This window comes from Aplysia californica, unplaced genomic scaffold (genome assembly GCF_000002075.1).
Source record: "Aplysia californica isolate F4 #8 unplaced genomic scaffold, AplCal3.0 scaffold00082, whole genome shotgun sequence".
NCBI lineage: Eukaryota > Metazoa > Mollusca > Gastropoda > Aplysiida > Aplysiidae > Aplysia > Aplysia californica.
This window is the reverse complement of record NW_004797352.1, coordinates 1,402,217-1,413,689: the sequence shown is the minus strand read 5'-3', so window position 1 is coordinate 1,413,689 and position 11,473 is coordinate 1,402,217. Positions and strand designations below refer to the sequence as shown.

The 11,473-nt window shown below is 37.0% G+C and overlaps 1 protein-coding gene across 1 annotated transcript in view; it reads left to right on the top strand.

Annotated features, from left to right (window-relative positions):
* Window positions 1-10,888, top strand: part of LOC101851632 (fructose-1,6-bisphosphatase 1) — an 11,462-nt gene extending 574 nt beyond the window's left edge. The window contains exons 2-7 of the mRNA XM_005094468.3: window positions 3,193-3,355; window positions 4,830-4,922; window positions 6,417-6,557; window positions 7,167-7,304; window positions 8,015-8,131; window positions 9,889-10,888. Coding sequence (XP_005094525.1) covers window positions 3,193-3,355; window positions 4,830-4,922; window positions 6,417-6,557; window positions 7,167-7,304; window positions 8,015-8,131; window positions 9,889-10,077 — 841 coding nt within the window. The 3' untranslated portion in view covers window positions 10,078-10,888. The remainder of the gene's footprint in view (window positions 1-3,192; window positions 3,356-4,829; window positions 4,923-6,416; window positions 6,558-7,166; window positions 7,305-8,014; window positions 8,132-9,888) is intronic.
* Window positions 10,889-11,473: the final 585 nt, after the last annotated feature.

Here is an 11,473-nt window from a genome sequence, read left to right as displayed (position 1 = left end):
TGGCCAGTAGTGGTGAAGTGGTGAGGTTTTGACCTCGGCTACTCGTTTGAAACCTCGGAGTCAGAGGTCAAGTGCAGGGAAAAGTCCATTAAATCGAAAATGGAACAGCTGTTTCTACATAAATCACTATTTTAAGTATTTAGGCCAAGCATTACAGTCTACACACACGACACACACACACACACACACACACTCTCTCTCTCTCTGTCTCTCCCTCTCTCTCTCTCACACACACACATACACACCCATACACAATGACAAGCGCATGCACACAAATGCCCACACACATGCATGCACAGAGAGAAAGAGAGAGAGAGATAGATATAGTCCACTCCACTCTACTTGTAGCAAAGTCGATAGTAAATATTTTCTAACATACATAGAGCGATCTTTTTCCATGGAATGGGCACTGATGTAACACAAACTCAATGAAATTGAAACGGTTGTACTGAATGCACTTCATCCGTCGTGACGGCTGTAGTGATGCATATTCTCCCCGACCCATATAGTTTATAGTAAAAAAAAAATATATAATGGTTTAAACGATGTTTCCCCAGCCCAGTGGTTAGTGTTAGTTTTGACCTAGCATTGATGAACCCGATGATGTTTTGTAACGTTACGCACATTCACACAATAGTACGAGGCATCAGACACTTACCAAGCAATCTCCCTCACGATAGGCCTACTATTGATAACCTTACATGATCAGTCAGATAAGTACCGAAGCTCAATATTAACTCAACAGTGAGGTTAAGTACTGGGATTATTTCCCTTGAATTTTTCTTTTAACTGCTGTTGCGAACTTCGGAGGTAGCGATCTTTTTTTCTGGTCCCCCAACGACACTGCTACAAGCTTAGTCGACTGTAGATAGATAAATAGAGAGAGAGAGAGAGAGAGAGAGAGAGAGAGAGAGAGAGAGAGAGAATGAATTTAAATTATTATAAAAGTAAGTCAAGTAGTTGAAGTATAGACTAGGTTCTGGTTCTGAACTTTCATTTTTGCTGACATGGAACTAAACTCTCGTTTCCATCTTAACTTTAAAAAAGGAATAATAACGATGCCTAGCTCCATTTTTATTCTGAAAAGTATATATATATATGAATAGGCGTGTTGTTATGTTGCACACTCTATTAAGGAATGATTTTTTTTTTTTGGGGGGGGGGGGGTTCATCAACAAAAACAGAAATATCTTGAGAGTCTCTTATAGGAGTAAAATTTGGCATGATATATATCCTGATTGAGAGAAGTTCCGTAGAGGGCTGGCACTTACCGTGACAAGGTCCACTGAGCAAACTATACAAGAGTTAGGGTTAGGGTATACCCCGCTCAAAATATCCCCTCTTTTGTGTGTTGTTGGTCGGGCGACCCTCTGCAGAACTCCTTCCTTCTGATTAGTTTTTCTACGTCTGGAGAAGTGATAGTACATTTCAGTGTCTAGTGTTGCGTCATGGCAAAGTAAACCCATGCTCTTTCAGGCACAGATAACAAAAACACGAAAAACTTGAAATCATGGATAGCTTGTACAATTTTACCATTCCCAGACTGATATCTTTAATATTTTGATAGCCAGTTGACCCGAAATATGGATGCATTGAAAGTATTTTGTCATTCCCTGATATGTTCAAGGTATCCGTGCTCAACTGTGCTTAAAATTAATCCAGTATTATCTTGCATGTTTTCAGAATCAAAGTAAATAAATGGGGGAGAGAAAGTGAATAAATAAGATACAGAGAGGGTGGAGATGGGGCTACCTTTGTGGTTCTTACCAGTGTTTTGTACTGCAACTATGTGTGTTCATACGTGGTTTTTGTGGCTGTTTTGTTACGGGATGACAGAAGACTGCTTTGGACTTTTGCTGTCACCTTGGGAGGGGAGGGAAGGGGGCAAAATTAAAGAAGTGTTGAGTCTAGGGCAGGTTGTAAATTAAGATTTTATGTACTATTTAGTGGGGGCGGGCTGGAAAATATGTAGTGTATGCATCAGTGCGATTCCCAGTGTCTCTGATTTTATAGTTCCTTACTTATAGTATGCTGATGTTAATTTATACAGAAAAGTGTCAACGATGGCGTTTCCCTTTATTTGCTGATATCTGCAGATGTTTTATTCATGCATTCTAAGATGACAGATTTTGGAATATATGAATATTCAACTGTTGCAATATTCTGTCCCTGAGTGGTCGTTAGTTTATATGTGTGTAATCTTTACTGTGATCTGTTCTAGAGATAATCTACTTCTAAGCTTCTGTGCAGAAAGCAGCTGTTACTGTGTAGGCCTACTGATTTACATCTTTCGGATGTGTGCACTTTTTCATGTAAGATTTATCTTGAATTCTATATTGCTTGTAATATAACCCAGTACTTATAAATTCATTTTAGAAGTTGATAAAAAGCTGTGGAGTTTCAGAAGCCTTGACGCATGTTCTGTGTTTAAGCTCCGCTTATGTTGAAGAAACTGGTTTTGTTACTGATTCATAACGGTGTGGTCTGTGAGTAAATTGCAATCTTTCATTAAGATTTTGAGCTGCCTAAATTTGAGGGTAACAGGGAGTGAGCTCGCTTTCTTCTCAGATGTCATGGGAAAAGATTTGGAGATCTCATGTGTTGGCTGTGCATATATTTATATTGAAGATACATTAGCAGTATAGTATGAAATAATTCCGAGCAGACCTGCACAGGTTGGCTACCTGGGCCAAATTTTTAACCAATGTCTATCCAAAACTGAAAAGACTGATCTTTATACGAATAGTCAAGGGGACCATAATCTCAGGTTTTCTCGCAGCCTGTGTTCCCATCATTGTTTATTATTACTTTGTAGGTTCACATTTTAGAATTTATTGTTGCCAAAGTGTATTACTTTTAATTTTGTAGAAATGTTTTCTTTGACTTAAGGCCTATTGTGTCCAAGGATTCTCCAGTTCATGCCCTGTTTGGTATTTGTTTTTATTCCTCTAAATTTTTTTGCATTATTGCATAATGATTGCAGAAATTCTGTTTTAGAAATTGAACTGTCTGGTGTTTTTCATTTCTATCTTTGGTTATACTTTGAGTGCATTCCACCTTTTCTTGAGTTCTTTTCTTTTCCTTCATAAAAAGACTACAACTACTTCTCCATTGTACTGATGTGATGCGTTTTATTTACTTTGAAAATGAGAAAAACTATGACTGAAGTTCTGCTTTTGTTCATTGTAACAGCTATGGCATTTCTGGTTCTTCCAATTCGACCGGGGACACTGTGAAGAAACTGGATGTGTTGTCCAATGATCTCTTCATCAACATGCTCCGCTCTTCCTACACAACCTGCTTGTTGGTGTCAGAGGAGAATGAGAATGTGATTGAAATTGAGGATGAGAATAAGGTACAGTGCGCTACCTGTTGTAGGGATACTCCTGAAAATACAAATTATACTATAATTGAATCTGCTCTAGCGACCATCTGTTTAAGACTACCTCCTATACTAACAGCCACTTCCAATTTCCTCCCTTGTACATTTTTAAATGTTAAAATGACACCATGTAAGATGGTGACCTGTCTAAGACTTTTCTCCTCGACAGTGGGTGGCTTTCTTAGACACTTTGGTCTGTATGTTGTACAACTTACTCGCTGGAGCATAACTGTCTTTATATGTTTAGAAGTTCAAGAAAAGTATGTGGTTTGTTCTAGTGGTGGCTTTTAGAGTATATTTGTAGATGATTTTGCTAATGTTATCTGTGTACTTTTATGTATGGGTGATGTTGTCTTACTGTGTACTGTATTTTGTATGTAGTTGAAAGGTCCCATTGTCTATTCTGGCTTGTTTTTCCACTCCATGTGTATTTTTGTTGTTGTTGCCTTAGGTTTTAAGATTTGGACATTGTTGCAGTGTCTGACCCCTCTACTTCATTTCATTTATTATCATCCACTTCGTTCCTCGTGTAATGTGGCTGTTATCGTGCTTGCTTCTCATGTTCCACAAAAGTTTCCGATTTTCAACATGCCCAATTCTCTAAAACACAGATCTGTGTCTCATACAAGGTATGTTTTCAGTGTTCGCTTTGCGCAAGGATTTTTATTTTTTGCATTCAACACTGCGATTTGTCTAAAAATCATTGAGTTGGTCTTTAGCTATTTTGATTTTGATTTTAGGTTTTGTTTGACTGTTACTTTCAATATTAAAGTTGTGCAATTTTATTTTGCTTCATGATACTTCCATATTGTTGAGCACTCAACAGCATTATGAAAGCAAACTCAAATGCCAAGCAGTCAGCACTTCCTGAACTAGTTAACAGTTGTATCATCGTAGCACTTGTGTCTTTGCGTGCCAACTATATATCTTCATACGTCTTTTTTTTATGAAAGTAATAACTTAAATAAGTTTATAAAATAGGGATGAGCTGTGCAAAACTGTTATAATTCATTGGTGATTTTTAAAAGTCAAATGGGTATGTAGGTTTGATACTTTACCACAAATTATTTGAGGTATGAGCCCTATCAGAAATTGCAAAGAGTCTAAGTTGAATCCTACTTCTTCCCATTTTATTTATCAGTGTGTCTTTTGTGTAACCATACATGAATTTCATGACTTTTCTTTTGTCAATTCCTTTTTTGGTTGAAGCCAGTGAACGTGCTTATGTGCTTCTGCTGTTTATGAACTTGATCGAAATCATCGTTTACAGTCAAGTGTGGGGCCCAGATTACCCTTCCTTGAATATAATCAATTCTCAGCTCTTTATCCTCTCCAGGACCTTTTCTGAACCTTTAAAATGCCTTCCTCTATCTAGTAAGGCATTACGCTTCCAACAAAGTAATAAATGGTGCATGAAACAAACTTTATTTCTACTTCTTTTTCCCAGGGCAAGTATATTGTGTGTTTTGACCCTCTTGATGGTTCTTCAAACATTGACTGCCTTGTTTCCATCGGCTCAATTTTTGGAATCTACAGAAAGGTTGGTTTCTTTTTTTCACTATTTTATACTTTTTGCTGTTTTATTAACTTTATTATTTGCCTTCATTGTGGTCTTTGATGGAAAAGTGGGACTCTGTAGAAGGGCATGGGTGGTTGGCGGGTGCTCTGGTGTGGTTTGCTTCTTCGTTCCTATCAAACATCTATCGTTCTTATCTCTCCTTCTTCTTTTTTATGTTTGTTACTCTCTTGTAACAGCTCTAATCTTCTGGCGGCCATGTGACCTTATGCAGTTGCGAGTGCCGTAATACCTCTACTAAAACTATAAGTAGAAGGGCAAAGATACATGCCAATATAATGGAGTCCAGGGGCGAAGCGTCTATATAATCAAATAATCACTGCTTCCCTTTCTAATTTTGAAACATTGTCGCTGTCAAATTCATCCTTAAACGTAAACCTCATAAATTAAATGTAAAAAGACGTTCGTAACCAACAACGAACAGTATGCCTAACATTCAAAACGGTTTCACGGCCACAGAAATAGCCTCCTCACCCCTCTCGGGCCACTCCATAAGCAGTCGCAAGCTTTGATTTTAAGTAAGCTTAAAGTGAGGCTGGAATAGAGTTGAAGGGAACATGTGCATGGCAGTCAAAGCTGTTTCATTGCCACATATACCCTGTTCACCCCTTTGGGGCCACAGTTAAAATCAAACACAAGCTCTGATTAAGTAAGCTAACTAACACTGGTCGAGTCTACCTCACAAATGTGAGGGGAACTAACTCTTAATTATCTCTTGACTGCTGCTTGTGCTTGTTTTTTTTCCTCGACTTTTTACCGTCCTATAATCAGATCGTGACCTCGATTATGACACCAGCTCCTGGCCGCGAAAGGCTAACAAAAACAGCCAAATGTGAAATTAAAAAAATAATAATTGTCATGTTCTACCAAAGAGTTAGACTCACTGGTAGATCTATAACATATAGATCTAGTACTGACATCTCTGCTTCTTTGCTTTGTGTTTATGTATTCACATCTAAAGTTAAGTTTAATTTTAGTGGGAACTGATATTTAATAAGATACTTTCCCAATTATTTTGGCAGTTGAACATACAATATGAATTTCGGATTTGTTTTCATTCATAACTCAGAGTCGCTGCCTCGAGTAAGATTCTTGTGTGATATCTACAGGCCATATCTGGTCCCATTTCACTTTGATTACCCGGTCAAACAGGTCAGCCTTCGCCCCTGATGGAGTCTACGGGATCTCTTCAAAAGCATTGTAACTTCTATGTGAAATATCTGCCAGAAGATGATGGCTAGTGATTTGTAAGAAAACAGTAAATCTAACTTTTGAATTGCTTATTTTTATTACCTATAAGTTCAAAGACGATCAGGTTTATTTGAAAGGGAAGTGAATCTTTAAAATTGGAAAAGTCAGGTTGGCTTGCTCCAAGCTGTAGAAATGACTTCGATGTTTGTTTTCTTTTTACTGTTTGTAATTATAACAATAACAGTATTTTATTTCTTCATCACGTAGCTGACAGATGGACCTGCCACCGTGAATGATGCCCTGCAATCAGGCACTCAACTTGTCGCTGCTGGCTATGCTCTGTATGGCAGTGCCACCATGGTGGTTTTGTCATTGGGGCAAGGAGTCAACACTTTCATGCTTGACCCGGTGAGTGCCTTCATGGTTTCATGCTTGACTTGTGCATTTGTCCATAATTTTTTTGTCCCCTTCTGTCAAAGTAAGGACTTTTTGACAGTAGAGGATTGAGTACATATTTAGTAGCCCTACTTTTGTAGATGAGTTATTTACGTTTTCATCTGTCTGGGTTTTATATATATATATGTGCTTGAATTGGCACCCAGAAATTTATTTTGAACAGATTTGTGCCCACTGCTGTACCACATGTTTGTGTCCGAGTTGAATGTTATTATTTTGTGATTAATATGAAATCAAATTAGCTTTGGCTTTGTGAGACACTTTTTTTATCCCCTAAGAACATCTTCAAGTTCTTGATTCTTAAATCATAGTTAACAAGTGATGTGGATCATAGAGAGTTTGAAATAATTCTTTAAATTGTTATTTGATACTGATACTTGAATTCCATTAGTATAATAATTTTATTGGCAATTGACACCATTGCAGCTCAGTAAACCTTCCAATTTAGATTAATCTCACTTTATGTCCATTCTTCATTGCTGGTAAAGTATATTTCCCCTTTTCTCTCTGGCATGAAGATTTTCATCACCTTACCCATTGTTATTTCTTTGTATCGAACAGTCCATTGGAGAGTTTTTGCTGACTGAGAGAAACTTGAAAATCAAACCAAGAGGAAAGATTTACAGCATCAATGAAGGATATGAACAGTACTGGGATGAGGCTACGCGTCAGTACGTCATCAGCAAAAAGAGGCCGCAGGTGAAGAATACATTTCCTACTCTCAAATTTCAATTCCCTTTTTCATTTTTGTAGCCCCTTACATTTCCTGACTGGTGCTCAGTTTCCTCTAGAGTGCAAATCCAGTTTTCTTTCTTTCTGTCAAAGCGAAAATATATTATAAATATGTTTAAAAATGAGGTATAGGGACACCTCCCTCTCCCCAATCATGATTTGGCTAAAGCTCAGAAAGATTTAGAAGCTTTTTGGTATGCAGTGTATGTTTTTTTAGCTGCATGTCCCAGGATGTGAGCTGACTTACTTTCAAACTAGTTCACTATTTTTTTGGTCTCTTCACTTACTTTCTAAAATTTGAGTTTGAGAAGTCTTTTAGATGATACTGTCATTAAGTCCCACTATAAGTTTCAAAGAAAGATGACTGTTTATTTTTGTTGACACCTTTCATGAAAGTTGTGAGCCAGTTCTGATTTAAGAAAATATTTGAGAGGATGAACAATTTGAGCAACATTAATCTTCAGTTCATCTCTTTTCTATACTAAGATCTATGAGCCATTCTTATGTTCTATACAATGTGATTCAGTTTCATTCAAATTTGTTTTAAATAAACTAGAATTGTTCCGATTGTATAAAGACTTTGTACTGGATGTGTGGTGTCTGAAATGCCTTAATGATTGTGTTATCAACCAATTAGATGTGTGGATACATACTAAGCATTTATTCTTTAAACCCAGAATGGTAAACCTTATGGAGCTCGGTATATTGGATCTATGGTTGCTGATGTTCACCGTACTTTGTGTTATGGTGGAATCTTCATGTACCCAGCAACGACTCAAGCACCTAAAGGGAAAGTAAGTGACTAAAAGCCTTTTAGCAAACTACATGTAGAAGGTTCACATACTCATGTGCATATTAGTTTGTGTTTGCACTTGCATTCCTTTATGTATATATAGGCTACAAGATTCATGTAATATTTAGTTTTTTCCCCAAATTATTATGAGCCCTTGATCACTGAGACAATACCTCCATTTTCTGATTCATCAGTTTGTCTGAATGGTAATGATTGAAGTTGAGGTGTTATGGGAAATTAACTCATTCAGCCCATACGCCGATAATATCGGTATGCGCGCGCAGCGCTCCAACCCTAACGCCGACAGTATCGGTATGGAAAATTTAGCTCTCTTGACAGAAAACACTACTTTTGTGTGAAGAAGACTATAGCGTAATTGGAAGAGTAACCATTTTTCGTTTGAAACAGACTATGAACAGAAGTGCAAGCCCAAATTTAGAACAAGAAGAGCTATATTCGTGAACCATGTGAGGGGGTGCGAAATTTGAAAGCACTTCCTTTCTTCGCTTTTTGTTTACTTTTTGACTCTGTGTATAGACCTTTTTCCACGGAGTATTGCATAAAAACAATGATATATTTTTCCTTCAAATTTTCAATACACGCAAATAAAGGTTTGAATAAGATGTGTACCAAATGTGGGTGGGATATGTTGAAATTTAGTATTTTTTTCAAATTTTCAAAATGTGATAAGAATCTTTAGGGAGAGCTGACAACCTGGAAGAGTAGGCCTAGGGTTGAGTGAGTTAATGATAATATTATTATTTATACATTACCACATGAGCTGCGTGTAAGAAGAGATAAGGCCAGGGATCCAGGCAATCATTTATCTCAGTTTGAATTTCTGGTGTATTATTTCATCATTGTTAGATTTAGAATATAGCTCTAATCTGGGTATTTTCCCTTATCTTTTGAAAACCTGTAAAGAATCAACCTCACTCAGAAGTGTTAAAGCTTGGCTCTGTTAAACTTACAGGATTTTGTATGCACTTTCAACTTTTCTGAGGGTGCTCTGGTGTAGTTTGCTCCTTCTTTCCTATACTATCAAACATCTATCATCGTTATTCTCCTCCTTTTTTGTTGTTTGTTACTCTCTTCTAACACCTAAAATCTTTGGCACCACCCCCCCGGGACGGTGCTACTGACTGAAATGTCTTCCATTCCGAAAGGGGGGACATTAACATATATTCTTATATTCAGTAGAATTGTAAATGGGCTGATTCATCAATGTCATGCTCATAACTGTGCCTGAACTGCAACGGGGAACTGCTGCTTTTTCTTTCCAAATCCTTACTATTGTCATTTTTTCCTCTACTTCTTTTGAATGTTAGTATTGTTAGTCACACTCTTGTGGCCCGCTTTTTCCGGGGTGCCTTGATAGTCGAAGCAGACTTTGTGCTGTTGAAGCTAGAGAGGTGAGCAGTGTAAGCCTGATTTCCTGTAGGGACTTCTCTGTTGACATCCACCTCTTGGTGCTCATATGACCTTATGCCGTTGCGAGCGCCGAAAAAACTCTACTAAAACTTAAAAACTAAAATCTTCAGCACGTATATGATGCAATTGTGTTACAAATGCCGTAAGATGCTTACTAAAACTAAAACAAAACAACTTTTCGGTTGTGCTTGTTCTGTCTGTTGATTGATTTTGATGACCATCATTTGATTGATTAACTTCTTAGATTCAAGCTAGAACAATACTGGACCACACTGATGTATGTGAGTATTTGGATGATCTGCACTGTACTCTTTTTATTCTTTGCAGCTGCGTCTGATGTATGAAGGTAACCCTATGGCATTCATCGTGGAACAAGCTGGGGGTGCAGCTATTACAGGCAAGCAGCGAATTTTGGACATTGTGCCGACGAACATTCATGAGAGGTGCCCTGTCTTCATGGGCTCTGTCGAGGATGTGAAAGATATTGAAGAGTTCTACAAAAAATACAGCAGCTAAATCATCATGGTATGGTAATTCCATTTTATAACCAAACACCTGCCTTTACATCAGGGTTCCTAGTTTATCAGCAGTGTATTTCGCATGTGCTGAAGCTATCATATATACAACTGTACATTTTATCTTGTATCTGACTGAGATTTACAAATAACGAAATTACTTATAATTGGGCTTGAAATGTAATGTACCCAACTATGATTTGCATTTCAATTTTTTTAAAAGTATCTAGCATGATTTTTTTTTTACTTTGTACTTATATCTTTATGAAAGGAGAATGACAAATAAAAGAATTAAATTTGAATGGCTGTCCTGTTTGTGGGCACTGATTTCTTCTACTTCAGTTCTATGATTTGTGTTCACTTCTATCTTTAGTTTGTGTTCACTTCTATCTTTAGTTTGTGTTCAATCATACTTGTTCTCTTTGTTCGCTGCATTGATTTTTTTTTTTCAGAAGAATTTTTTCTTTTTCCATCCGAAGAAGTAATATACCTGCCTTTATATTGGTGCAAAGCAAATTTGTCTTCATTTTTTGTATATATATTATAAATATATGTTGCTTTGTGGAAACATAACCAGAGACACTGTGGCTGCAGTTGCATTATATTAATGTTCTACTATGCAAAGTTTTTGAAAGATATATGTTCTTGTTGTGATGATACTGTTTTTAAAAAAATTTTGTTTGGAATTTATACCAGTTCCTTTATGATTCCTTGAGTCAAAAATGTGATTTAATATAGAGAAAATTAGAGACAGCTGAGCAGACTTCGAAATAAACAACAGAGATAATTTTTTAAAATCCTGTACAAATGTATGCCTTTTGCGTCTGAAATTTTGTTTGTTTATTTGTTGTCAAAAAATTGTTTGGTCTCGTGTTAAAACAACATGTTTTAGCTTTTTTGGGGGGAAAACAACTTTCTCTGACCCATGTCATTGTTAGCCTTTCCCATCCATTTGTTTGGTGCTGTCATTTCGAAGAGGAGGCTGCTGACAAACTGACAAAAAGAAGTACTGAAATACTGTTGGTCAGAGTCAGAGTTGGTCGCTTTTAAGCACAAGGGGGCTATCCCGAAAAATACTGTTTTGAGAAAATCGAAGGTAAAGTTTTTGCCCCTTGTTCAGTTTCTTTAAAAGACGAGGGTTTTCTGTATAACCAGATAAATATACACACCAATGAAACCAAACTTCTCCTATAGGTAGGGTAATGCCTGCTTTTGGTGCAGGTCAAGATTTTTGGAAACTCCCGAAATCTGGTTAGCCCGCTTGTCCTTAAAAGTGACTAGTTATAGCATGATTTTTGTTACCACCTTATTACAATATTAGGTTAGACGCAAAGGAAAAAGTATTCCGAGTCGATGTTATCCATATGTGTAGATAATTCCTTGTGTACTTGTATAAA